General features: G+C 45.9%; 1 protein-coding gene across 6 annotated transcripts in view; it reads left to right on the top strand.

Moving 5' to 3' along the window:
* The window catches only part of PASK (PAS domain containing serine/threonine kinase), a 2,072,978-nt gene that overhangs the window by 209,576 nt on the left and 1,838,116 nt on the right, over positions 1-25,286 (top strand). For all 6 annotated transcript variants that reach the window (XM_069618098.1, XM_069618099.1, XM_069618096.1 and 3 more), the window contains one exon: positions 10,225-10,470. In XM_069618098.1, the coding sequence (XP_069474199.1) occupies positions 10,254-10,470 (217 nt within the window). In that variant the 5' untranslated portion in view covers positions 10,225-10,253. The remainder of the gene's footprint in view (positions 1-10,224; positions 10,471-25,286) is intronic.

Below are 25,286 nucleotides of genomic sequence, written 5' to 3'. Positions count from 1 at the left end.
CAGTTTGCGATGTAATGAGTGATAATGCTGCAGCAGTCGGACAAGGTTGAGGCACCTTTGGCCTTTCAATCTTTGTTGCAATCTACCCAGGCCCTTTCCCGGGCTTAGGAAGCACTTCTGGCAGAGAACTGGCGATGGTATCTTAGATCAAGTGCAGCTGTATTTCTTTCGACGTCAGGATCAGGCAGCTCTTTCAAAGGAAACTGAATTCTTTTTGTGTGTGTTGTGTGGATCCAGAACTTGCGGCCGTCCACTCGGACTGCAGTCTGTGTAGCCAGTAGAATCTGATAGGGCCCCTTCCATCGCAGTGCAAGTGAAGATTTTCTCTCAAAGTCTTTAATGAGTATCCAGTCACCAGGCTGCAGACAATGTCCTGGACTGGTATATCTTACAGGAAGAGCCTCCTGCACCTGCTGATGAATTAAATGCAGGTTTTGAGTTAACAGTTTACAATAGTTAATAAGCAACAAGTATTCTATGTCTCTCAGCCGTTTCGACTGCGAAGCATTCCAAATATTTGCTGGTCTCCCCATTACGATCTCGTAAGGGGAGAGACCAGTCCTTGCTTGTGCAGATGTTCGCATACACAACAAAGCTAGTGGCAGTGCGTCGGGCCATTTCATTTTGCTCCCTTGACGGAGTTTACTCAGTTTGTTTTTCAAAATGCCGTTCTGACGTTCCACCAAACCGGCACTCATCGGGTGTCTGGCCGAATGGAATCGTTTGTCAATTTGGAGGCCTGCACAAATTTGTAGCATCAGGGCTGCAATAAAGTGCGGACGTTATCTGACCATATGACACGGGGTAGACCAAAACGGGAAAAATGCTCTTTTAGCATAACTTTAGCTGTGGACATAGCTGTACAATCTTTCAGGGGATAGGCCTCTACCCATTTGCTGAATGCGCAGACCACCACAAGGACATATTTCATAGTTTTGTCACCTTTCCATTTCTATGAAATCAAAATGGATGACTTCAAACGGCATAGAGGGGGGCCAAAACTTCCTACTGGCGTCGCTGTTCTTTTTCCAATGTTATGTTGCAAACAAATCATGCAATTTTGAACCAATCTATCAGCAGTTTTTCTAATGTGTGGATTCTGCCATACGGAATCTAAATGTTGAATCATTTTTCTACCGCATATGTGTGTTGGACTGTGGGCCATTGTGACCATTGACATTACATAGGCATTTGGCCAAAACTATCTTTTGTTTTCTTTGTCCACCCAAAAACCTTCAGAGTCTAATTCTGTTGGACCCTCAGACCAAGTTTTTATTTCTTCTGCTTGCATTTCCTTAACTGTGGCAATCCCATTTTCTATCATGCAGGGTACTTATGTCATTTTTTCAATGTACATTTTTGTATGTAAATCGGTGGCGGTTTGTTTCGCAATTCAGTCTGCAAATGCGTTTCCCTTTCCAACATTACATGTTACTTTTTTATGTGCTTCACATTTCATTATTGCTAATCGTTTGGGAAGCGCAAGTGCTGACAACAGTCTCACTATCAAAGTGTCATGTTGGATTTTAGTTCCGTGTTATGTCAGAAACCCCCCTTCAGCCCATAATCGACCAAAATTGTGTACCACCCCAAATGCATACTGACTGTCAGTATATATGTTTACATTAAGGTTTGCAGAAATTTCACATGCTCTGGTTAACGCTATTTTTTCTGCGGCTTGTGCTGAATTGTATGGGATTCTTTTGCTTTCTACAATACTTTTCAGTGTAGTGATGGCATATGCAGCAGTTAATGTACCATCCGGTAATTTAAAACGAGAACCGTCACAAAAGAGTTCTCCATCTGGTTCTTTCTGTGGTGTATCCGTTATATTAATTCTTCCTTTTGTCTCTTATTCAGTAACCATTAAACAATCGTGGGGGAATTATTTTCCAACCCCTTTGTCATTGGGAGAGGGCATTAACTCGGCCGGATTTAAAGCGCAACAACTCATAATTTGGATATGTGGTGAAAACAGGACAATTTTATACTTTGTTAATCTGGCTGATGTAAGGTGTTGCATCTGCGTTCTATTTAAAAGAACATCCACTGAATGGGGCACCAAGACAGTTATGTGTGACCTAAAACCATACCCTCGGTTTGTTTTACTGACGCGGCGGCTGCAGCAACAGCTCACAAACAGCGCGGCAAAGCATATGCAACAGGATCCAACGTGGAAGAGAAGTAGCCACATGGTCTACTTCTCCCTCCTTGTTCCTGAGTCAAAACAGCCAAAGCACAACCATCATTTTCATGCACAAATAACTGGAAATTCTTGTCATAATTTGGTGTGCCCAAAACTGGAGCTGAACATAATGCAGCTTTGAGCAGGTTAAATGCTTCTTGACATTCCATATTCCATGGCAAAGGTAAGGTAACATCTTTCTTTGTCAATGCCACTGTCAGTTTCACAATCGTAGAGAAATTAGCGATCCACTGCCTACAATATGAAGCCATGCCAATTAAAGGCCCGACTTCTTTTTGCGTTTTTGGAATAGGCATATCAGAGATGCTTTCTATTCTTTCTGGTGTCAATCTCCTTCCATCCTTCAAAAGGAGGTAGCCCAAGTAGGCCACTTCCTTTCGACAATACTGGAATTTTTTTACCGAAGCTTTGTGTCCATGTGTTGCTAAATGTGTCAATAGTGCAACTGTACTTTTTTTTACAAATTACTTTTGTGTCTGCTATCAATAAATCGTCAATGTATTGTAACAAAACGCAACCTGCCGGTAGTTCTAGCATATCTAGTTCCTTTAATGCTCTACTGTAAATACTCAGACTTTCAGTGTAGCCCTGTGGAATTCATGTGAATGTAAATGAATGTCCTCCTAGAGTAAAAGCAAATGACTATCTGCTATCTGGATTTACTGGAATACTGAAAAATGCATTCTTCACATCTACAACACTAAAATACGATGCAGATGCTGGAATCGTAGCCAAAATCGAAGTCACATCCGGGACTAACAAAAATTGTGGATCAATAACTTTATTCACTCTGCGCAAATCAATTATGAAACAGTACGGTATGTCATTACCTCCTTTCTTGTGAAACGGAAGAATCGGACTATTGCAAGTACTACTATCTTTAAATTACATTTCTTTTAATCAAATCTGACACAATGTATTTCAATGCTTTCTCTCCTTCGGCCGAAATTTTATATTGCGGAATACGCGGCAATGTAATTCCTTCCTTCAAAACAATTTTCACTGGCTCTACTTTTAAGCAACCAACATCATTGTCGTTCACTGCCCATATACAAGCTGGTACTTTACTCAATTCAGTCAGTAATGGCTTAGATAAGAATTGTGATACAGGAGTCTTTTCTGGCAATATCGTCAATTGCACTCCATCAGGAGAACAATAAATAACGGCATTCAATTTCTTCAACAAATTTAATCCCAACAAATTTTCACTGCAATTTTTCGTCGAAAGAAATGGGCAAGATTCAGTGAATGGACCTAGTGTTATAGGTACTGATTGTGATACTGGACTAATTACTGGTGTACCTGAGAACCCTACTGAGACATTGTTTTGCCCTGACAGTGGTATATCTGGAACCTGCTGATGGTCAATTGAACATTTTTGTGTACCTGTGTCCACTACAAAAATGTGCTCCCTATTCCCAACCTGCATTTCTACGTAGGGCCTTTTCTGGTCTACGGGAATAGATACTGGTTCCAACCGCCGTCTCGGGTTGTCCTAGTAAAACAATACATCAGATGTAAAGTCGCCAGTGCAATATACATTGGACTGATTGTCAAAAATATTTCCATCACTTGTGCTGTTTCGATGTTGTTTCTGATTCCCCTGGTTATTCTGAAATTGTGGTGCTCTTTGGTTTCTATTTTGTCCTTGTGTTCCCGGGCGACCTCTATTCTGTCTTCTCAGGAAAGTCCCATTTCGATTCTGTAACTGCGAGCACTGTGCTCGCCAATGGCCTTCTTGTCTACAATAGGCACATTGATTCATCCCTATTGTACCACCTTGCATGTGGGCAAAATTGGACTCTGGATGGTGCGTTCCCGCCACCTCTATTGTTTGCTACTTGCTGCATCAATACTCTGAAATTCCCTGTGTCCCTTATTTCTTTGTCCTTCTCTGCATTCACTCTATTTTCATAATACTGGGCCATGTGTAATACTTCACTTTGTGTTTTTGCTTGCCATGCACTTTCAGATGCCATTATTAAATTTTGAATTTTCTGTAGCAACCCGAGTACAAACGTATCAACAAACGATCTCTTCCCGGGTTCAGTACTCGAGTCTTGACTGCTAAAATCTGCAAATACTTCTTCAAATCGACTAAAATCATCTGTTGCTCCTTCAACTTTGCCCTGTAAACAAGCAGTGAATTTATCCCAAACTATTCTCTTTTCGGGTACCAAAGTTTTCAATTTCTCTACTATTCGTGCTGGTAAAGCCAACATAACTTGCGGCAGCTTTTCTCCAGCCTTTCTCTCACCGTCCATTCTAGTAAAATTCTCCCATGTATCACCTAATGTCGCAGCGTCATTTATATTTCTAACCTGTTCCCATATATCTACAGGAAGAATCACGGGAAACAATAAATCAATGTAAAAACAGATGAATTCAAAACAGATTCAATTTCTTTATAGAATCCTGACGGGTTTTTCCTAATATCAGGGATCATCTGCCTGATATTACTTACCTGCTGCCTGGAAAAAGGGACATGTACAAACTGTGCAGTATAATGGCCTTCTATCGTTCGCGCTACAGTCGTTGCAGTGGCAGCAATTTCTACTTTAGGGACAAACGTGGGAGGCACTTCCCTCATGGGTAATTACAAACTAGGTGTTTCTACGTTTGTTCGTTTATTAAGCAACAAAGCTAAATCAAGGGAAAAAGCAGTCGTTCCAGTTTCAGGCGAAAATGCTCTTTTGTAAATAGTAATTAAATCAGCGGGACAACATGTCTTATTCTTCATACATTCATCTTGAAAATACTCTACCACAACCTGAAATACCTTTCTATGCATTTCTGGTGTATACTGACTAAAGGTATCATGCAGTTCCATTGGAGAAATGGCGGCATCTGTAACCAATCTAAGCGCATCTCGCGTACAAATTCTCATCTCTTCACTAACAGGCTTCAACAGCGGAAAAAATCGTTGCTGTACATATGCGGTTTATCTTTCCTCATTAATTCTCTATGCAGTCGCTCAAGCTCCTTCTTAAAAACAAATAATCGGCCTATGTGTCCTCGTACTTTCGCATTATCTCGCAATCAAATCACGCAACTCTTGCGGTGCCAATGTGTCAGTCAAATCACTCCATATTTTCACAAGATAATTCCCCATGAATTCTAACAATAGCTGCTGCTCACCAGGGCCTCTATGATCAGATATGGAACTTTGCACAGCTGCTTCATCGCCATCATCAACATATGTTTCTGTCGAATTTCTCAAATTTTCTTTCCTGTCTTTGCTAACCGTACTACGAGTTACTCTACTGCTTCCTTGCACAGGCCCCATCTCTGTAGAACTGCCCATTAAAGCGGCTAACTTGTGCTCTGAAGGCAGTGGAGGAAATGTCACAAGCACAGGGGGAGATGGTGCAGTTGGAATAATGGGAATGGGAGGTACCTAAGGAGGTGGCGCAACTGGGTCAGTACTTTGATGTTCGTTTCTGCACTCATTCAATATTTTGTTTATTAGCTCATCTGATGTACGCAAATCTTGCTGCAGATTATTTTCTGTACACCTAATTGGAAAGCCCTGTCCATGTTCCTAAGGGCCTCTGTCTGTTGATGCTGATCATGCTCTAGCGCTTTCTCTGCATTTGTTTTATGCCTGCGCGTGTGTTTCTCTACTTCTCAAACCGAGATTAGCTTCCTGTCTCCAGTCTCTCATGACGTCGAACGCCGCTGGTCTGGCCTTCTTGCGTAGCAATACTGATTCTAGGTGTTCTATACGCTCTAATTCAAAACTCCCATTATCAGGCCACTGTAGGTCTGATACATGTCTGGTCTTCCTATGCCAAATCGTATTAAACACTATTGCCCCTATACCGTACTTTACATACATTTCATATACCGGCGACCCTGCGGGTAGCGGCGACCTGGCCAGTTTCCAAATATTGTCTACCGCAGTGGAAAAATCCCACTAAGTAGGAAGACCATTTCCCAGGCATGGTTAATCCTTACCCTTCTCTTACCCTGGGCGTTTGATCTTGCAAGAGCAACTCTCAATCAATATCCGGACGCTTAAGAATCGGGGCACGACTCAGCTGATCAATCAATTCATCACTCAGGACGCAATTTGTTCGTAAACAGACGCAACCAAGAATCGTCGTCACTGCGTGTCTGGCTCAATCTGCCTCGTTCCAGGACCCTCGCCTCGATGCTGTCTGGGAGATGCTCGTCGATCAGGGATCAGCTGTGTACAGCTCTGCAAAGGAGTCTCATCACTTCTACAGGGGCTCCCCGAACACCTTTCGATCCCGTCTCGACAGCTTTGTCCTCGACTGGTTTTTGCCGTCTTCAAATTCAGCATATATGATCGAGCAAAAGGGGAGGGTCCCTATTCGGGCGCCAAATTTGCTAAGCCATAAAAACCGCATGGGGAACCTAAAGCACAATAACATACACGTCAGACACAAGGTTCGATTTCCAAACAAGTCTGGTTTATTTCAAAGTATTCTCAGTCGGCCGGCTGGGTCTCAACGTCTCGCAACGTGTGTTCCCAGACCTCGTGAGACACAAGAGCACGAGCAACATTCTAGCAACAATCTATATATATATCTGTTTAAAGGCAATTCAATCCGCCCATAAATGTATCGTTCAGGCTAGGGTTCGGTGATTGACAATCATGACAATTCTAACCCGTTATGACAAATCCCTATTCAGTCTAAATATAGTTATTCTAGCAATAGTTGCAGAGACAGCTTTCTGTTATGGGGAACATAGAGCTCTTAGTTCAGCAAAGATATTATGTTCGTAGGAGAGCAACATTCCTTAGCATGTTATTTGTGTGTTTCAATTTATGAGCTAAGGGTCAGACAGTTTTGAGGCAGAAATACCCGTCTCCGCGAAGGAGTACCGCTAAAAGAATATAATTCATGCTTTAACTGCCTTTTCGCTACAGTGTTTACAAGACAGGCCGGCACCTGGACCGCTGATTAGATGCGGCTTCTGCTCGCCTCCAAGGACTTTGTGAGGGAGGAAAACAATGTATTTCTGTACAGCTTGACCTTCCTGTCTGTCTTTCAGCATTCAGGCCGTGGCCTTGCATTGTGTGTGAGTTCGAAGCATAGAAAACATTTGCAAAGCATTGTGACGGAAAGAAAAAAGCAAATGGCCGACATTACACAAAATGGACGCCCTTTAGTTACATTGACGAGACTGCGATTGTGATGTTTGTCATATGATGCAATCTGGTTTCTGGCCAACATAATATACAGACTATACATACTATCGGGTCGTTTTTCTGGTCTAACATAATCAGTGATGTACTTTTAGAATTGCCAATACATTTACCAGTAATGGCTTAAGAGCAAACCTCTTGCACCACATATCAAACTTGTCCAATTCTAAGGTTTATTGTACCCCAAATGAAAACGTGTCGGCCTAGAAGAGGGGTGCTACATTGAAGTCAATAGACTCTGGAATAACCTGCCCCTTCACACAAATCATCTTGACCTCTCCTTTTTGGAGGAGACCATGCAAATGCTTATCCAAATTTTGTTCACCCCTCATGTGGGCAGAATGAGTATTCCAGATTGTTATCGGTGGAGCACACAAGTTGTTTAGTTCATACAAACTATTTAAATGTAAAGCAACATGCATGGGCTTCCTCTTTTTTTTTAAGCAATAAAATTAAGTTCTTCTGGCAATACTGTAAGAGTGTTGTCCTCGAAGACTAAAACATATTTGAGGTGCAGCTATGTACACCATTTCAACTCTCACACAAACAACTGGCAGAAAACATTAATTTCAAACAAACCCGAGTGGCTAAGTTAACCGCTATCAGTAACTTTAAGTTTCTGTTTGGAATTAAATGTATTTTCTATTCTAACATTGAGCGGACTGCTTGTATAAGGAACACATGGTGGCAACCGTAAATACCGACCTAAGTGATCATTTTATTAAACTGTAAATGCGGGGTGGAAAAACGCCTAACCTAAGTCTAAGATGCGAGCAAGCTTCGACCATCAAATGAAAAATAAGGCAGTCCTGGTGTCATCTTTGTCAAAGTAAAAAGGCCTATACTAAAAAAAAAAAGAAAATCTATTGCCAAATCCTTACAATTAATTACAGAAAGAGTGAGGGATAGGGTTTTCAATAAAGGAAAACGTGTTCACAAATAATCAGGATGTGATTGCCAGGGGTCTTCCTTGCCCACGTTTTGAGCGCGGGACAAGGTGGATCTCCTGAGCACAGCACACTCCAGCTTTCCCAGCACGAGTCTGCAGTTCCGTTCCAGCTATCAAGTTCTCCGATGGCTAGGTCTCTTTTAACAAAAAGTCTTCGAGGGCCTGATATTTTCAACAAACAGAGTTCTGTTCCACGTATGGCTTTGGGTGATGGCTTCACCCCTAGCTCCCCCTCTTCCAGGTGCAGACCACTCACAAGTCGTATTCAGCAAAATCAATTAAACAGTACTTTTCTCAATGAACTTTGGGTGATGACTTCCACCCCTGGATCTCCCTCTTCCGGGCTCAGACCCCTTTGAGAGGTTAGCCCCCCTTCTTCAGGTTCACTATGGCTTTTCTTGCTTTCACGAGTCTTAATGTCTTTTCAAACAATTCACTGTAGACATCCCTCCGCCGGGTTCACTCCTGTCACCACAAACCTCATGGCACTTCAGACTTTGTCCCTTCTTGTTAGCATCCCTCTGCCGGGTTCACTCTTGCCAACTTTTGTATCGCACTGTTGATTCGTTCACTTCACCATGCAGGATTCATCTCCCTCTATTTCACCATCTGTCGGTCAAAGACTTTTGATGGTACAGGGGATTTTACAAGACCCCTGTATGACCACTTTGACCTCTCTTTGCCTCTTCCCAAGACCTCCTGGTTACGGTAGTCTCTACCATCGGGTAGTCGCCCAGAGTTTCCTGCGTGAGCACCCACGTGGCGCCGGACACCTTTGTTGCTGTGGTTTCCCCCCTCTCATCAATAGTTTCTTCAAACCTTTCAAAGTTCAAATTAGCCGTATGCTTCTTTTCGTTCAACACTGTTAGTCTTCTTATCGGCTGTCCCCTCGACTCACCAGCTGTGATGAACCGCTTGGCTTTTGGTACAATGGAGACCAGCGTCTCTCCCCAGCTTGGATATCAGCAGAGGAGGGTCTTGTGTACCGTAGACATCTGCTGCAACACACACTGGCTATTGTGTGATTCCTTGTGCTGAGGTTTCACCGATCTTGATCGGAAAGGGCAAGGTTGTTTCTCTCCTTGTCACCCTCTCGGTATGCTCCATCTTTCTCCTCCTCTTGAACTGTCGTGCTGAGTTAGCTCTCAAGTTGTGCGGTCTGCCTTGCTTGTCCTATTTTCTCATGCTCCACCTTCTTTCCCTGTAGGGAAGGGAAAGGCTGTCTGGGTTGTGCGATTCTGGTCAATTGCCTGACTTTGCCTGACTCTTGTATTGGGACATGTAAGGTAAACAGCTCTGGTGTTAGTCTGTTGTCTTTCATGTTGTGCGAAAGTATTTGTGTCGGAAAAGTAGGGGGCAGCGTTTTGGAATATCTTACCTGGTAGGATGGGGAAATGGTGTTTTAAAAAAGGGGAAACCGCATCTCACCCAGCGGTGTCCCACTCTGCAAGTACCCCCCTCACCCCTGCATCCAGGGAATCCTCACTCACTGGTCCACCCCAGGAACTGGCTCCAATAGCGATGGCCGTGTCCTGGTCACCTCAATGACAGATCCCCGGGGACTAGCCAGGGAGACACTGTCAGGTTTCTTACACTTGCCACTGAGAAATTCAGACTGGTTATGTTTAATGCATTTAAATGGTAGTGTATGTGTGGTTTAATGTCTGAATGATCACTACAATGTTTTTAATTGTGCTTTTGAAGTGAATTTATTCCCAAAATCTTTGTGTGGTTTTGATTAGAATACAAAAAGTCTGCATAGGCAGATTTTGCATTTTGTAGAAACGCATAATTGTACTGATTTAGCTGATGCTCTTCCCCTCCCCGCTCCCCAAGTTAAATGGAGGGATGGCCTTCTGGTTTCCACTGATCTACTTGTCCTTGTTTCAACAGCTTCAGGTGGGCAGTGGCTGACTGCAGTGATGGAGTGGGCGCCAGGACCAGTCTCAGAAGATCTCCTGTGTCTTTCCCCAGTGTATAGCCTTCCAGGAGAACACAGCGATTCAGAGGAGAGGAGGCATAGTAGCTCTGGCTTTAGCGACTCCTATGACCTGTGCAAGACATTCCCCCGGGTCCAGAAGCGCAGCAACTGGAGAAACCGTTTGTGCCGTCGCCGCTGGAGGAAGCAAAATCTCTCAGGTGCAGTGTCCATACAGGCAATATGTCTTGAACTACTTTGGGTTCTGGTGTGGCTGCAGGGAAATATCCCTTTCCAGCGCTGTAGGCTGTTCTAGATTTATCTAGCCAAATTAATATCTCAGACTAGCTGGGACTTTCTTGTCATGGATATATAAATGGTCCGGAAGTCCTGCTTGTTCCCAAGGTCTGTATTTGTTTTCATACAAAGTTGAATCATCCATGGATGTCCTATGAACAAAGAAATTAGCAAAAACTAAGAACACAAAATATCAAATACTTTAATGCGTGATGGGGGGTACGATATTTATAGGGCATTAACATTACATTTGACATATTTTTGCTGCTTCCATAAAAATCATTGACCACCTTTAGGAAGTAAAGACATATATTGCATTTCATATGTAATCATGTTAACTTATTGTTAGTCTGAAGTCAAACATTGCTGAAACCACAGTAAGAACAACTCAGTAATTACTCTTAGCCTATTACTCCTGTGTTATTGTACACTCAATGATTATTATGGCGTTTATTGGGCATTTTAACTGGCATGTTCCAACAAGACAAATAACTCTCCCTCCACTTTCTGAATGTCTGATGCAGAACTGCCTATTTACTTTTGCTGCTAACAATCTCCTTGCTGTTTGTATTTTAGGGTCTAGTGCTTGCATGTTCTGCTCTACTTTAGGGACTCCTTCTTTCATAATTTCACCCTGACCTTTGTGTTGAACAAAAACCTAGGCTTGATTTACAAGGGCATTCCCTATTCTACATATTGTACATCTACGACTCTCAAGAACCTGTCCATTTGAGCTCACTGTACTATGTATTCAGTCTGTGTTGGAGCTCATTCAGACTTCTAAATCTTTAAACTTGTGACACTTGTGATGTCATCTTTCATGTCATTGATGTTAGTCTTAGCAGTGCCTAGTGGTTTCGCGAGTTGTGGTTGCTTAGGTTACCATAAATGGCACATTTCTGGGGGTTTTCGGTTTTACTTGTAACCATAGTGTAAATAGGGTGTTGTTAGTGCAAAGTAACTAACGTCCCTGTAGCAAAGGTTTATGCACTGAATTTGGTAGGTTGTTCTTAGGGTAACTAGAGCATAACATCCGTTTACCAAAGTTTTTTCACTGCATTTGATAGGCTTTTAGTAGGGCACTGTAACCAGAACATTGCTTTATTATAGTGGTTTGTGTAAAGCTGATAGGTTTTTGGCACCGCAACTGAACCATAATGTCCCGTTAACGTTTTGTCACAAATTCCTTGGCTGCCCTAATTGGTGAAAGCCCAAATTCCCCTGTGTATGTATCAATGTGTGCTACCCCTTCCCTAATAGTGTTGGTGTATCTTAGAAATTGAAGGTGTACATGTGAAGTGTTGGTGAGTGTGTGAGTGATTTCTCTTTTTGTGGTAGCAATGCATGGTGAGTCTGTGCTGCACATTATTTTCCGAGGTGACTGCAAGTAAGCAATATAGAGGTTTCTTAGGGACACTGCACTTGGCTGGCTTATGTGCAATCACAATGCAGGTATCCGTAAGACTCCAGTACTGGCCTCATGGCCGCATCTTTGATTAGGTTTGGGAGAGCACGTCTGTGTGTTGCACAGCTATGCGCATACATAGGGAATCCTGTGTGTGCTGGTAACACTGCTGCTGTCGCCAGCCCTACCGATTCATACGGTAGGCTACCGCATTTGAAGTCGGCCTAGCGACTACGTGAGTTACTGTGCAAACCTACCAATATATGGTTCCAGCATGCCAGGCTGTACGAGGCCCACTGGAAAACTAGGAACAGCAACCTCCACTGAACGGTGGGCGTGTTAAATGTTGCATTAATTTGATCTGCTGGTAGCCTTTCCATGACCCGTGAAACACACACCGTCCCTGCACAGAGCACTGTGACGGAAAGCGTCAAGGGTTCGCCTGCGGGTTATGGAGTTGGAGAAAACATTTCACTGCAGGTGTCAGTTTGTAGTGAGTCTGCAAAATGGCAAAGGTGGTGCGGCTTGGGCGCTCAGATACTAGTGCATGTAAGGGGAAGTAAGGAAATGGCAGATTCCTCGGGCGCAAAGAATATTAGTGGTGGCTAGAAAAGTAGTGTAGCCGCATGGGTCTTGCAGAATAATTATCTTCCTGATCCACGTAATGAAGCTGCGTTTCTCAATGTTGTAAGCATTCTTGTATTTCAGAATGTATTGATCTTTTTGAATGCTGGTCCAACGGCTAATGCCGTACCATGAAATGTCCGTACTCCATGTGACGAGAACTGAAATCGAAGCACAAGGGACCAGTTGGCAGGGTACTGCCCTTCCAACAATGCAATAGAGTAATTTAATGTACAGCATTCTCCACATCTGCTGCGGCCAAGAACAGGGACACTCCTGTAGGGCAGCAGATCTTTACAACATCCTTGCAGACCATTTTCTGCGCTACAGGCCTTTACTGGGCAAAGGGCATTGTAACGTGCGTTTACTGCGACGCGCTACTCTACAGAGGGAAGCTACTTGGAAGTGCTTGGGAAGGGTTGTTCCGGGAGCATGACAATGACTGCCGCCTATTTAAGTGAGGGCCACCCAACATTCACCTCTCAGTGCATTTCCCCTATGTTATCCCTGTAGATGCTGCCCCTTTCATACTGCCCCTTGCCTTCCGTTCCTTCTGTGTCACGTGTTACAAGACCAAAATAAATAGAAATCAACTGGAAAAGGAGAAAAGTTAAGTAAAAGTTCCTTTCAGAGTTCACCAATGGAATTGCCAATGGACGGATGCAGGGCGCCACGCACCGTATACGTTCCACAGAATGTGCGCTAAATAAAGGGAGGTGTGGCACTGTGGAAAACACTGTAGTGGAATTGGGTAGAAAGGGCTCGCAGTAAAAAGGTGTTTTTACGGGTTGCTGTGCATTTTGAAGAGTTCAAGTGCGCAAGACGTAGTACAAAAAATCTTCCTGTACTGCCAAGAAGGGCAGCAAGGCATTTTGGATACTGCATGCAGAAATCAGAAGGGGGGGGGGCAATAGTAAGAGAAACACTATTTGTGGGAAAAACTCTTCGTGCTGTGAAACGTCCTATTACCAATTTGTGAAATACGACATTGGCACATGTCGTAAAAAGGCAGAAATTGATTCTTCACAATTTACTGCACTTTCTGCATTGCCGGAGCAAATTAAAAGTAACCCAGCCACATCTGTCTCTGCGTAATGCGATTAACAATTATGCAGGAGATTGGAAACAGACGCATGACCTGGGCAAGTACCTCCTTCATCGCAAATGGCACTGAAAATCATGTAAAATGTTGTCATTTTTCCTTCACAATGAAGAACAGTAATGCGGACATCATTGCGCGTCACCAAAGTCTCACAAAGATGAACCAAAATCAGTCAGTTCATTGTAGGTACGCCATAGCAGTACAAATCCACATGATACAATTCAAAATGAGCAACCGCTGCAGGGTTTTCCATTCACTTTCACTCAATGTATTCAGAACTCCCCCTAAAGCGAACGCTGTGGCTCCTGAAACACACAGCCATAACCGCACTTTCTGCATGTCTGTCGACAAATACACTGTGTACCACAGTCTATGCGTACAATCCACACCCAGAAACCTTATTGAGCAAACCAGTAGCCTCCACAGGCCCACTTCTATGGCCGCCATCTGCAAAAGGGGCGTATGTGACATGTTCAGCCCTGCAAGTCTTGCGATGTCCGCGGACTTGTCGTGCTGTGCGCGCGTGGGAGTGGGGGAATAAATTGCAACCAGGGTAGTGGATTTCTTTAGTAGCGGTGGCTCTGAAAAGGGCCATTTATTTTGTTTTTGTAACGGTGCTTCCATAGAAACAACTTATTTTCATTTCTTTTATAAGTATTTTTGTGTTCTGTAGTTCAGCGCACATTCTTACAATAGGGTCTTCAGTGCAGCCTGTAGATTGGAAAACAAAATATCATTACCACTGGTCGACAAAGACATGCCATTTGCCTTGAAAAGGTGTATATGTTGAAAACCAATGTTGTGATTCTCACAGAACATCCAGCAGCACTCAAGAAGTCACACATGCTTCTGTTGATAAGACCCCTTCCGACCTCTGGCTGGTGACAAAAATCATTGGAATAGTGCCATACTATTCTTGGTGGTATACATGAGAAGAGCACCTTGGCAGTGGGAAAAATGTGCGTCACTGCTTTCATCAACTTCTTCAGTTGACGGTACACACGTGAACAAGGCATGGAACCCAAAAACAGGCTCCATAGTGAACGACCACATGTACAGTTGCGGAAGTGGCCAAATGTCGACATTCTGCAAGCACACCGCCGAAACAACACGCATCGACACTGCACCACAAAGCCTCCACTCCCTCCAAATCAAAATTGCCACAAATGGCTTTTTGGAGGGCATACAGGAACAGATCTTCCACAAAGACATCGCCCACTAAGAAAACTGTGCATCTTTCCATCTTTGCCAGCCGCACTACACAGAGTAATGGACAAACAATTGCCACCTTTTACTATGATGCACACCCTGAGCACCTGATTATACAATCCCCACAGTCCCATTTCCATTGGTCAGCATGGTGAGAAGCACAGAATGTGGCACGTGCGGTTCCCCAAGTACCACAAGGGTGGCGCACCAGTAAAGCAGGAGCAGTCCTTCTTCCCTTTCCACTATCTTTGGTCCACCACTACCTCATTAGGTACGGGTAAATAGACACACACAATTCCACCAATGTCATTCAAGACGTTATCATCTAAGTCTGTCAGTTCTGCACAACACTTCATAGGTACCGTTAAAAAAATCAGCCTGCAAGTGTCCTGTCACTCGAAAGCACGTGCAGTAGGAAGTTCAGTAAAAGATTGCAGGGACAGTTCTCCCCTCTCCACTGTTCTTTTTCAAGCACTCCCTCATTGAGGATTGTGAAATATTCACGCATGCGTGCATGCACCAATCACAGCCAAGAAGTCTGCATTCAACACTATAATTTCTGTACAGCACTCCATATTTACTGTTCAACACGAAGCATCTTCCGTACAAAGGTGTGGAAAAAAAACAAGATGTCCTCATCCAAAATCATCCAGAGCGGCACCCATCATGCCTTTGACCATGCACAGAAGAGTGTACTGCTTGCCGACACACATCACATCATAATGGAGCCATGCATGAGAACATGTGGCCATAAACCACAATCCACAAACGTAACATAGACAGCAGAACTTCTAACCAACCCTAGCACCATAACACAGCGATGCATGGAAACATGTAACAGTTAGCAGATTCCACAAACATACAACTGCCTCTGCCACCCCTACTCACTTCCATGCACAAAGTATTATCTCACTGGCAACCAAACCGCACAATGTTCACAACATTGGGCCACTCCAAGGAAGGTACACAAACCAGAATGTCCAAGCACAGAGAAGATTCACTTCAACCCTACCCTCTTCCATACTGACAGTGTTCCAACACTGCATCCAGTGGGCACACTGCAAGACTTTTCACTGCACAATCTCCAGCCATACACCGAAAACGGTAGGATGTTCCAACAATGACCGCACCCATGGAACCAACAATGTATGCATATCAGCGCACTTCTGGTGCTGTATGAAGTGTAAAATGTGCTCCACAACTATTCTGTGAAGGTGACCACCCTCTGAGAGATGCAGTCAAAACTGCATTGCTGCAATGGGTGTGGTGAAGGCCTTGGTTTTCGGGTGCATGGCCTACAGTCTTTGGCCATGCACCCAATAATCTAGGCCTTGGGCGCACCCACCACAACGTAATCCAGCCATGCATGGCAACATGTCACCAAGTACTACAATCCACACACATACCACAGGCCCCGGCACTCCTACCCAAGCTCGGCACCGTTCTAGGGCAATGCATAGAAAGAATCACCTTCTACCAGAATCTACAAACATAACAGTGCCTCCGGCATCCTTACCCACTTTCATTCACATACGATGGTGTTACTGCCAACCCAACCAACCAACAGTAATTGCATGTCAGCTGACTTCTGGTGCTTTATCAAGTCTACAATGGGCTCCACAACCATTTTGTAAAAGGTGAAGAGTCTGACAGATGCAGTGTAAACTGCATTGCTGTGGTGGGTGTGGGCAAGGCCTAGACTATTGGGTGCATGCCTACGACCTTTGGCCATGCACCCTATAGTATAGGCCTTGCCCACACCCATTACAACATAATGCAGCCATGCATGGTGACATGTGCTCACATACCACACTGCACGCACATAACATAGCCACCGCCACTACTACCCAGCCTCCACACCGTAATACAGCTATTCATGGAAACATACCACAGCCTTGGCACCCATAGCCACTTTCATTCACACAGTACGTCTCCTAGCTCTCTATGCAGTTTAGCCCCTCTCCACTTCTATGCACACACTATTGAAGCATTGTGCCCACATTGCAATATCCATGCACATAGACGGTGCACTTCATCCCTACCCTCTTCGATACTGTCAGTATTACAACACTGCACTCAGTGGACTCCCTGCACAACTGTTCACTGCAGTAGCTGCAGCCATGGATTAAACACTGTAGGATGTGCTAGGAAGCACCGCACCCATGCAATGAGCCATCTATGCTATGCTGACGTACCACACACAGAAGGGAACAATGTGAAACCTAATTGCAACCACTGCACATAGTTGTCGATGCAAGGCCTCCATCCACCAAGCATACCAGAGTACACGGTATCCTTTAATGTACATGTCGTGTGCAATGCACTCCCCTTCTGCCATTGAGCTCCCACCAGCCACCACGGAAATAGGTCTCTGTACCAGCTATCGTGCTGTAACAAAGCCTGCCTGCATGTAGCACACATGGGAGGCGGCTGTGCAGACAGGCGCAAATTGCTGCTGTACGCAAGGACACTGCAGGCACATCAACGTCTTCGTCCACCTATTGACATATGTCAGATGGTTCACTTCTCTCTCCCCCACCCTTTCCATCCCATCTCCCACCACCACATGCCATACACTGTTTATCACTCCCATTCAGCGCTGCACTGTCCTCCGATACACAATGGCGGCTTTCCCAAAAAATCTTGACACAAAGCACGCTTCCCTCGAGCCAACCACCGGCCGCGTCCAATGTTCACTGACATCACGGCATACTGCAAGCCAATGAAACTTCTGTCCCCAGAGCGAATAGGGAAATGGGTTCGCGGAGCGGACCCAGATATCAAAAATGTTTTGAGATGTACTTTTCAGTTCTTTCCCACAACAGTACTGGTCCGATTTCCACCAAACACACAAAAGCACACTTTCTGACCCAAGCCCCCGCTCCTGCCGCAAATTTGGTGAAAATCCGTCTAGCCGTTCGGCCTGTAGCTGTGCGCCAAGTTTTTCCCCATTCAGTCTATGGAAAAAAAAATGTGGTACCCCACCTATAACTTTGTTGCTCCTCACCAAAGTTGCCAAAAAAATTCTGAGCGGACCATATACTTTTTTGCAAAGTTTGGTGAGGATTCGTCCAGGGGAAGCGAATTTATAGCCGCCGAAAAAGTGCTCTTCCTAGGAGTTTAGCAACTTAACCATAACTACAAGGCCGCTTCGGCCCATTTCCCTGTTCGCTCCGGGAACAGAAGTGTCATTGGATCGCAGTACGGCGTGGTGTTTGAGAAGTTTGTATGCGGCCTGTGGTTGGCTGGATGGAAGCGTGCTGTGCGCCAAATATTTTGGGAAAGCTCCCTGGTGTATCGGAGGACAGTGCGGTGGCAGAAGGGTCTGGAAAATGTACCGTACGCCGTGTGTTGGCGGCAATTAGGGAGGGAATGGCTGGAGGAGTGAGAAGTGGTCTATATGTGACATATGTAGGCTAGTATTTTCTGTGGTTTTTGGAGGCAGCTGTCGTAACGGTCCCTTAGCTTCTGCCGCGACCTGTTTGCGGCGAACTCTTTTCATGGTGAGTGGTGGCAGGTCATTTGCAGATGGGGAGTGAAGTGCACATGCAATAGGTTGGGTGGGAGCGCGGGTGTTAGGAAAGATTTCATAATTGTAGGTAATTTTCCTTCCATGTGGCAACCCCCAAACTTTTTGCTGTTGTTTTACACCCTGATCTAGACTTTGCCAGAGAAGCGCAGCCTTCCGCCGCACTCCTCTGGGCTTTCGCTCCATTCTTACGGGGAAACTGACATGCCTTTAAGAGGCACTAGACTGCAAAAATGCACCACGAAACGCTCAAAAAAGCATAAAAACAAATCGCAAACCTTCCTTTTCGACAAAGAGGAATACAGTCAAACTGCAGTGGTTTTCGTGGGCAAAGCTTTTCAAGATCTGCCGAGATAACCAACAACTCCTCAGCTGTGGGCTCCTCTTTATGATTCGGTAACCAAGGACAATTGTCTCCTCCCCAGTCTTCTTTGCCAAGTCAATGAAGAGGATAAGGCATAGGAAGAGGCCAAACCACAGGCTGTTGGTCTTCCCGCAAAACAGACTCCCTGTTTCATTTCCCCTCCCTCCCGTATCACCCGTTAGGGGGGGTCACATAACAATCACCCACGTATGGGAGGGGATCACATCACACAAGTGGGTGCTGTTAACAGTAACATAAGGGTATTGGGTGGAGTTTTAAGAACAATCACCAAATATTTAGCCAAAACACTGCAAAATACTGTTAGAACATCAGTGGATTCTGCAAGCTGAAGTAGACACTGCTGCATAAGGGAGCCATAGAACTCGTCCCAACATCAGAAGTAAACCAGGGTATGATATGGCATTCATAACGCTCCTGTACACATGTGTTCCTAGGCAACACAAGAAGGGGGAAACAAAGGGAAGACAACACAACGATCTTACTAGGCCTTGTGTCATTCATATCATGCAAGAGCAGGGAGTGGGCAAGGGGGTGTGGAGAAGCGCACAAGTGATGGGAGATGGAGAAGTGCAGGTAACAGAGTGCCTATAATCTGAGGCTGCAGCCAGCGGGTGGCTTATAAGTGCAGAGAGTGGGTGGACTGTAGGGTTACAGATACAGACCACAAGTGCAGGGGTGGCCAAGAGGCAGTGCGGAGTGCAACTGGACTGGCATGGACCTGGTCCCAAGTTCAGAGGGAAGCCAGGTAATCCGGTGCGTGAAGCAGACTGGTTATCAGCAGGGGAGAGGAAGAGAGAAAGAGGAAGCAAAGAGGAAGGTCTTGAGTTGCTTCCGGAACCAGAGATGGTTCTGCTCGAGCTTGAGAGTGGCAGGGAGGCTGTCCAGAGGGAGGCCCGAGCCGAAGAAAGAGATCTGCCCCAACTCTCTGCTTGGAGAAGCGGTTGACCCTCATAGTTGGAGTGGAGAGCTCGATAAGGGAGATACTTAGGAAGAGAGAGTTGGAGGTAGTGCGGACCTAGTCCCAGAAATCCTTGTGGACAATGCAGAGGGTCTTGAACTTGATCCTAGCCACCACTGGGAGCCAGTGAAGAGATTACAGGTCTGGCGAGATACGATCCCTGGGCTTGAGGCCAAGGGCAAGTCTTGCAGACCTGTTCTGGATGAGTTGTAGAGGACAGAGTAGAGGCAGGAAGATTTAGAAAGAGGCTGTTGCAGTAGTCCAGCCTTGAAAGGACCAGAGGTCTGGAGACGGTGAGTTTCTGGGGGAAAGTGAGAAAGGGAAGAATAGCTCTGAAGAGGTGTAGCTGATAGTTTGACTTCTTGGATACGTCAGAAATGTGAGGAGAGAAGGAGAGGGTGGAGTCGAAGATGACTCCAAGGTTCTTAGCCTCACAGGTAGAAGGAAGAGGACCCAGAGTGGGCGACCAGTGAGAGAGAGAAAGGAGGGAGCTGGTGTTCCGATGAGGAGGATCTCTGTTTTACTGGCTTTGAGGCAGAGATCATTAGTGGCACACCACTCCTTAATTGCAGACAGACGGTCAGGAATGAGAGAAGGTGTAGAGGTGGCCAAGGGGAGCCTGAAAGAGAGCGGAGTGTCATCCACATAACATTGAAAGTTGGAGCAGAGATCAGCTATGCGGTGGGCGAGAGGGTATTTATTCTGTGTACTTCCTTGTTCCAAAGAAAGACCAAACAAAATGCCCGGTCCTCGACTTAAGACCGGCTAACACTTAATGTCAAACCCCAAAAATTCAGACAGAAAACATTGCAGGAAGTTCTCACGTTGCTCAAAACGGGAGACTTTATGGCAACACTGGAAATGAAAGACAGCGCATTGAAAAATACCTAAGGTTTAAAATTGGTCAAACGCATTACCAATTCAAAGTACTTCCCTTTGGGATTGCATCATCCCCTCATGTATTCACAAAAGAACTAGCAGTGGTAGTGGTGCATCTATGCAGAGAAAATATTCCAGTGTACCTTTATCTGGATAACTGGCTAATAACGGGAGAAACACAGGAAATGGGTCAATAAAATACGCAGAAGACGATAAATCTTTTGCATCAGCTGGGCTTTTCTATCAACGAAAAGAAGTCAAGCCTCATCTCCAGCCAGCAAAAACAGTTTCTTAGGAGCAGTAATTCATACCAAAGAGACCTTAGTCCTTCCCTCCAACGAGCGGGCACAACGCCTACTACATCAGATCCATTGTTATACTGCTGCTCAGCAGTTAAGTCAGGAAAGTAATGTGCATACTTGGCATCTCATTTGGCTTCCTAGGCCAACTAATGCTGAACAAACACGCCTATGTGTTGTGTTGTATTTATTTATAAAGCGCTTATACACAAAACAAGTGCTTCAAAGTGCTCCAAGACGACAAGGGAACATGGGATACAATCATTCATGAGGCCTTGGAAATTTCACAATGATATACAGTAATAATAAGCTTACTGTGCACTAACATGTAGTTGGGTTGGGGGCCGCAGGGGAGAGGGGGGGTTAGCAGGGGGGGAAGTAGAGGAGGGTACAAACATAACTGACATTGATGCAAATACCAGACCAGCAGTAAGGAAAGGAGGAATCGCGCATTGGTCCAAGAGGGCCTGGTTAGTGCAGAGGGTTGCCTCTTGGGGAAGTGCGTAGTGCTGTAAGTAGTGCGGGGGCCCGGAGGCAAGTGCAGGGACCGGTGTGGGTGGCTGCGACCTGTAAGGTTCTGTGGGGAGCCAGGCAACCAGTCAGCAAGCTGAGTAGAAGGAGGAAATAGTAGGTAGAAAGCGGAGGTTAGCAAGGGAGCGGTATAGAGAAGGCAGAGGAGAAAAGGAAGGTATTGAGGAGTTTCTGGAATTTAAGGAGTTATGGCTCGAGACAGAGAGAGGCAGGGAGGCAGGGAGACTGTTCCAGAGGGTGGCCCCTGCAGAGGATAAGGATCTACCCCCAAGTCTCTGTTTGGAAAAACTTCTCACTCTGAGTTGGAGGAGGATGAGCAGAGTACTCTAGAGGGAGTGTATTTGGGAAGAGTGTGTTGTAAGAGGTGCGTGCCCTGGCCCCATAAAGCCTTGTGAACTATGCAGAAAGTCTTGTTTTTGATCCTTGCAGCCACAGGGAGCCAATGGAGGGATTTCAGTGCCGGAGAGATGCAGTCCCTGGACTTGAGGCAAGGATAAATCTTGCGGTTCTGTTCTGGATGAGTTCTAAAGTTCTGAGTGTAGAAGTAGGGAGATTGAGAAAGAGACTGTTACAATGGTCAAGTCTAGAGAGAACCAGAGCTCTAGAGACACTGAGTCTCTGGTGGGGGGGGGGGGGGGTGAAAAATGGAAATGGTAGGGTACCTCGGAGGAGGTGCAGCTGATAGTGAGATTTTTGGGATATATCCGAGATGTGTGAGAAGGACAGAGTAGAATCGAAGATGACCCCCAGGTTTTTTGCCTCACTAATGTGTGAGGGTGCTGGGACAAGGGAATCTGGCCAGAGTGGGAAAACGGGAGCAGAGGTCCCAATGAGGACAATCTGTCTTACTGGCATTGAGAGAGAGGTTGTTAACTGCGTACCAGGGCTGAATTGCGGGCAGTCATGAATGAGCGAGGAGGAAGAAGAAGCGGAGGGTAGCTTGAAGGAGAGCGGCGTGTCACCCACATTACACTGAAAGTTGGAAGGGAAGGAGGAGATCAAGTGGGCCGAGGCGGCCATGTAGATATTGAAGAACCAGGGGGTATAGGTTAGATCCCTGAGCGACCCCACAAGTAGAGAGAGTGATAGGGCCCTAGTTCCACCTGGGATGTGCGGTCGGAGAGATTTTAATGGTTGTTTGTGACAATCTATTAATGAACAATAGGATGCATGTATACAACATTTAAAGCATAAGGCGTCACAAATAATGGACAGAATTATAAGTTTGCATTTTATGTGGAAGTAAGATTTACCGGAAAGCTACGTACTATCTCCTCGTTTCCCAGTGGCAGATCCTGTTCAATTCTGGATACCCAGGAGCTGCTTTTATCTCCTGCTTATCTAATCTTAATTTTGATAACTGCAAAGCATATGATTCTAAGGAGATTCGCAAGTCTCAGACAAACATTACAACCCTGTGATTGTCTTTCTGATGCTTGTACCCGCTTAAATTCACATGTGCCCACCCATCTCCCCCTCCCCCCATTGTTGGGAGTAGAAGGTACCATAGACAGCAGCTTTTTATGTAATGGTTTTAAACGCAATTATTCACATTCCTGTTTCACTATGCACTTCATGCAACCTCAGGGCAGAAAATTTAGGATCTCGACGTGTGCAGGATCATGGGTACAGTACACATACAGCAGGGATGGTTTTACAGAAACACCCAGTCAACGTCCCTTTTTGAAATCGAAAATCGTATACTCTGCACCACCCACTAGATGTCAGCCTATGCTAAGCATGTGAATTTAAGCAGATAAAAGCATCAGACTGTTACAGGTATGTAATATTTGTCCTATCTACCAGACTTAAGAGAAATGGATTCAACCCATGAACTTGATTGGTTAATCTTTTGCATCGAAAAAAAACATGGTGACGCATGAAGAAACATTATAGCAATGTTAATGTGTATTTTCAATATTCTCCTCCTACTGGATATGTTGCTGGAACACAATTTCCTACAGATCCCAAAGTGCAAGCCCACCCTGCCCTCCCTTAACCCCCAACACCACACGTGAAGGATGTACTGCATTTGGGTGATTGGCCTAGTTTGCAATAGATTTTCGAACGATCCCATGCACCGTTAGCTGAGGCCCTATGATAGGGTTATACTGTCAATTGGTGTTTGGACTACTTAAACAAAAAGAGTATTAAATAGTGTAGGACGTTATCAGAAAGAATATAGCAGGCTGCAAACTGATGCACAATTATATCAAAATGAGAAACCTTTGCATGTTTTTATTTAAAAAGTCAATCCTCTGCACCCCACAATGCAGCTGCTCACCAATGACCGGGTCATTCTGCCCAACAGCAGTGGCAGAGGTGTGCAGAAGGGGCTACAGGCTGCTGCCTATTGCTTGCTAAATAAACATTCATGAAGATGGATACAATTAGCCATTCATGAATATAAATGAGCCAGGAGTCTGTTACCCGGGACTCAAGGGGTTAACGCTCGTGAGCCCCCTCCGTTGGAAAGGCGGAGTTTGACTGGGCAAGGGGGTTATGGGGCACGTGCGCTGCGAGTGCCAGTTCCAGTTTGGTTGTGAAAGAATAAAGAAGTTCCTCTTATCTCTCCGTGTGTGCGTCCTTCATTTGGGCCTAGATCCCTAGGCAACATTTGGCGACGAGGATCTCTCCCGCGCACCGGAGTCCTCCTCCTACGGCAGTCCGCCTGTGGTGGCCGATCCAGCGAGCCCCCTCCTCCTGCTCCACCTCCGCGCAACACGGCACTCCGCCGAATCCGCCTTGCCGGACCTCCTCCGTCGAACCTCCGCGGAAGCGACCCCGCCCGCGCACCCGTGGGCCTTCTCTCCCAGGCGCCATGAGCACCTCCAACCCGGGGTCCAGCCAGGGCTCGCCTCAACTGCCACGGGTGGCGAAGTCGATTCAACTACGACTGCCCCCGCCGTTCACTATGACTCCTCAGGCCACCAAAGGCCCCAGATGGACCGACTGGATGGACGATTTTCGACACTTCGTGAGAGGTTCCGGCGACGGGGACTCCCCCAATATGAGAGACATTTTCCTTAACCTGGTAGGGGGAGAGATCAAAACGGTCGTCAAGGCCATTCCGCCCACAGACCAGGACACTTTTCCCAAGCTGATCGGCGCTTTGGACAAACTGCTTATCATCGAAGTCAATCGGGACTATGAAAGATACCTGTTCAATCAATGCACCCAACTCCCGCAAGAGACCGTCGACGAATTCATCACACGTCTACGGGTGAAAGGGGCGAACTGCCAATTTGATGCGTTCTCGTTAGAGGAAGCTATCCGGCTGAGGGTGATCGAGGGATGCCTCTCCCCCGCACTCAAGAAACAGCTCCTCAAGAAACCGCTCACCATGCCCGAGGTCAGTGAACTCGCCCGCATCCACGAGAGGGTGGATGCGCAGGCCTCAGCCATGGGCCATTCCAACAACGCGAAAGTGGACTCAGGGGAATTCGTGGCCGCCATACTGCCCCCCCGTCAAGGCGACAGGGGCCCTCAGCCATATAGACCACCGATTGCCCCGTCGATGTCAACCCCGCGTCTGCAAAGACAGTGCTACCGCTGCGGGATGTCCTTCCCCCACTCAGGGTCTTGCCCAGCCCTGTCCCAGCGATGTACCAACTGCGGGAGAGAAGGACACTTTCACTCCGTTTGCAGGGAGGGCGTACCATTTCCACCGATGCGGCCCCAGGCGGCCCCCAGAATGCCGTTCCGCCCGCAACCCCTGCAATACAGCCAGCCGAGACCATATCAACAAGGCCTCGGCCAGAGGCGTTACGTTCGTGCGATGGACGAATACCTAGCGGCAGGATATGCCCCTCCGTATGA

The sequence above is a fragment of the Ambystoma mexicanum genome, chromosome 10 (assembly GCF_040938575.1).
Source record: "Ambystoma mexicanum isolate Mex_15411 chromosome 10, UKY_AmexF1_1, whole genome shotgun sequence".
NCBI classification, from domain to species: domain Eukaryota; kingdom Metazoa; phylum Chordata; class Amphibia; order Caudata; family Ambystomatidae; genus Ambystoma; species Ambystoma mexicanum.
This window is presented reverse-complemented; position numbering and strand designations above follow the sequence as displayed.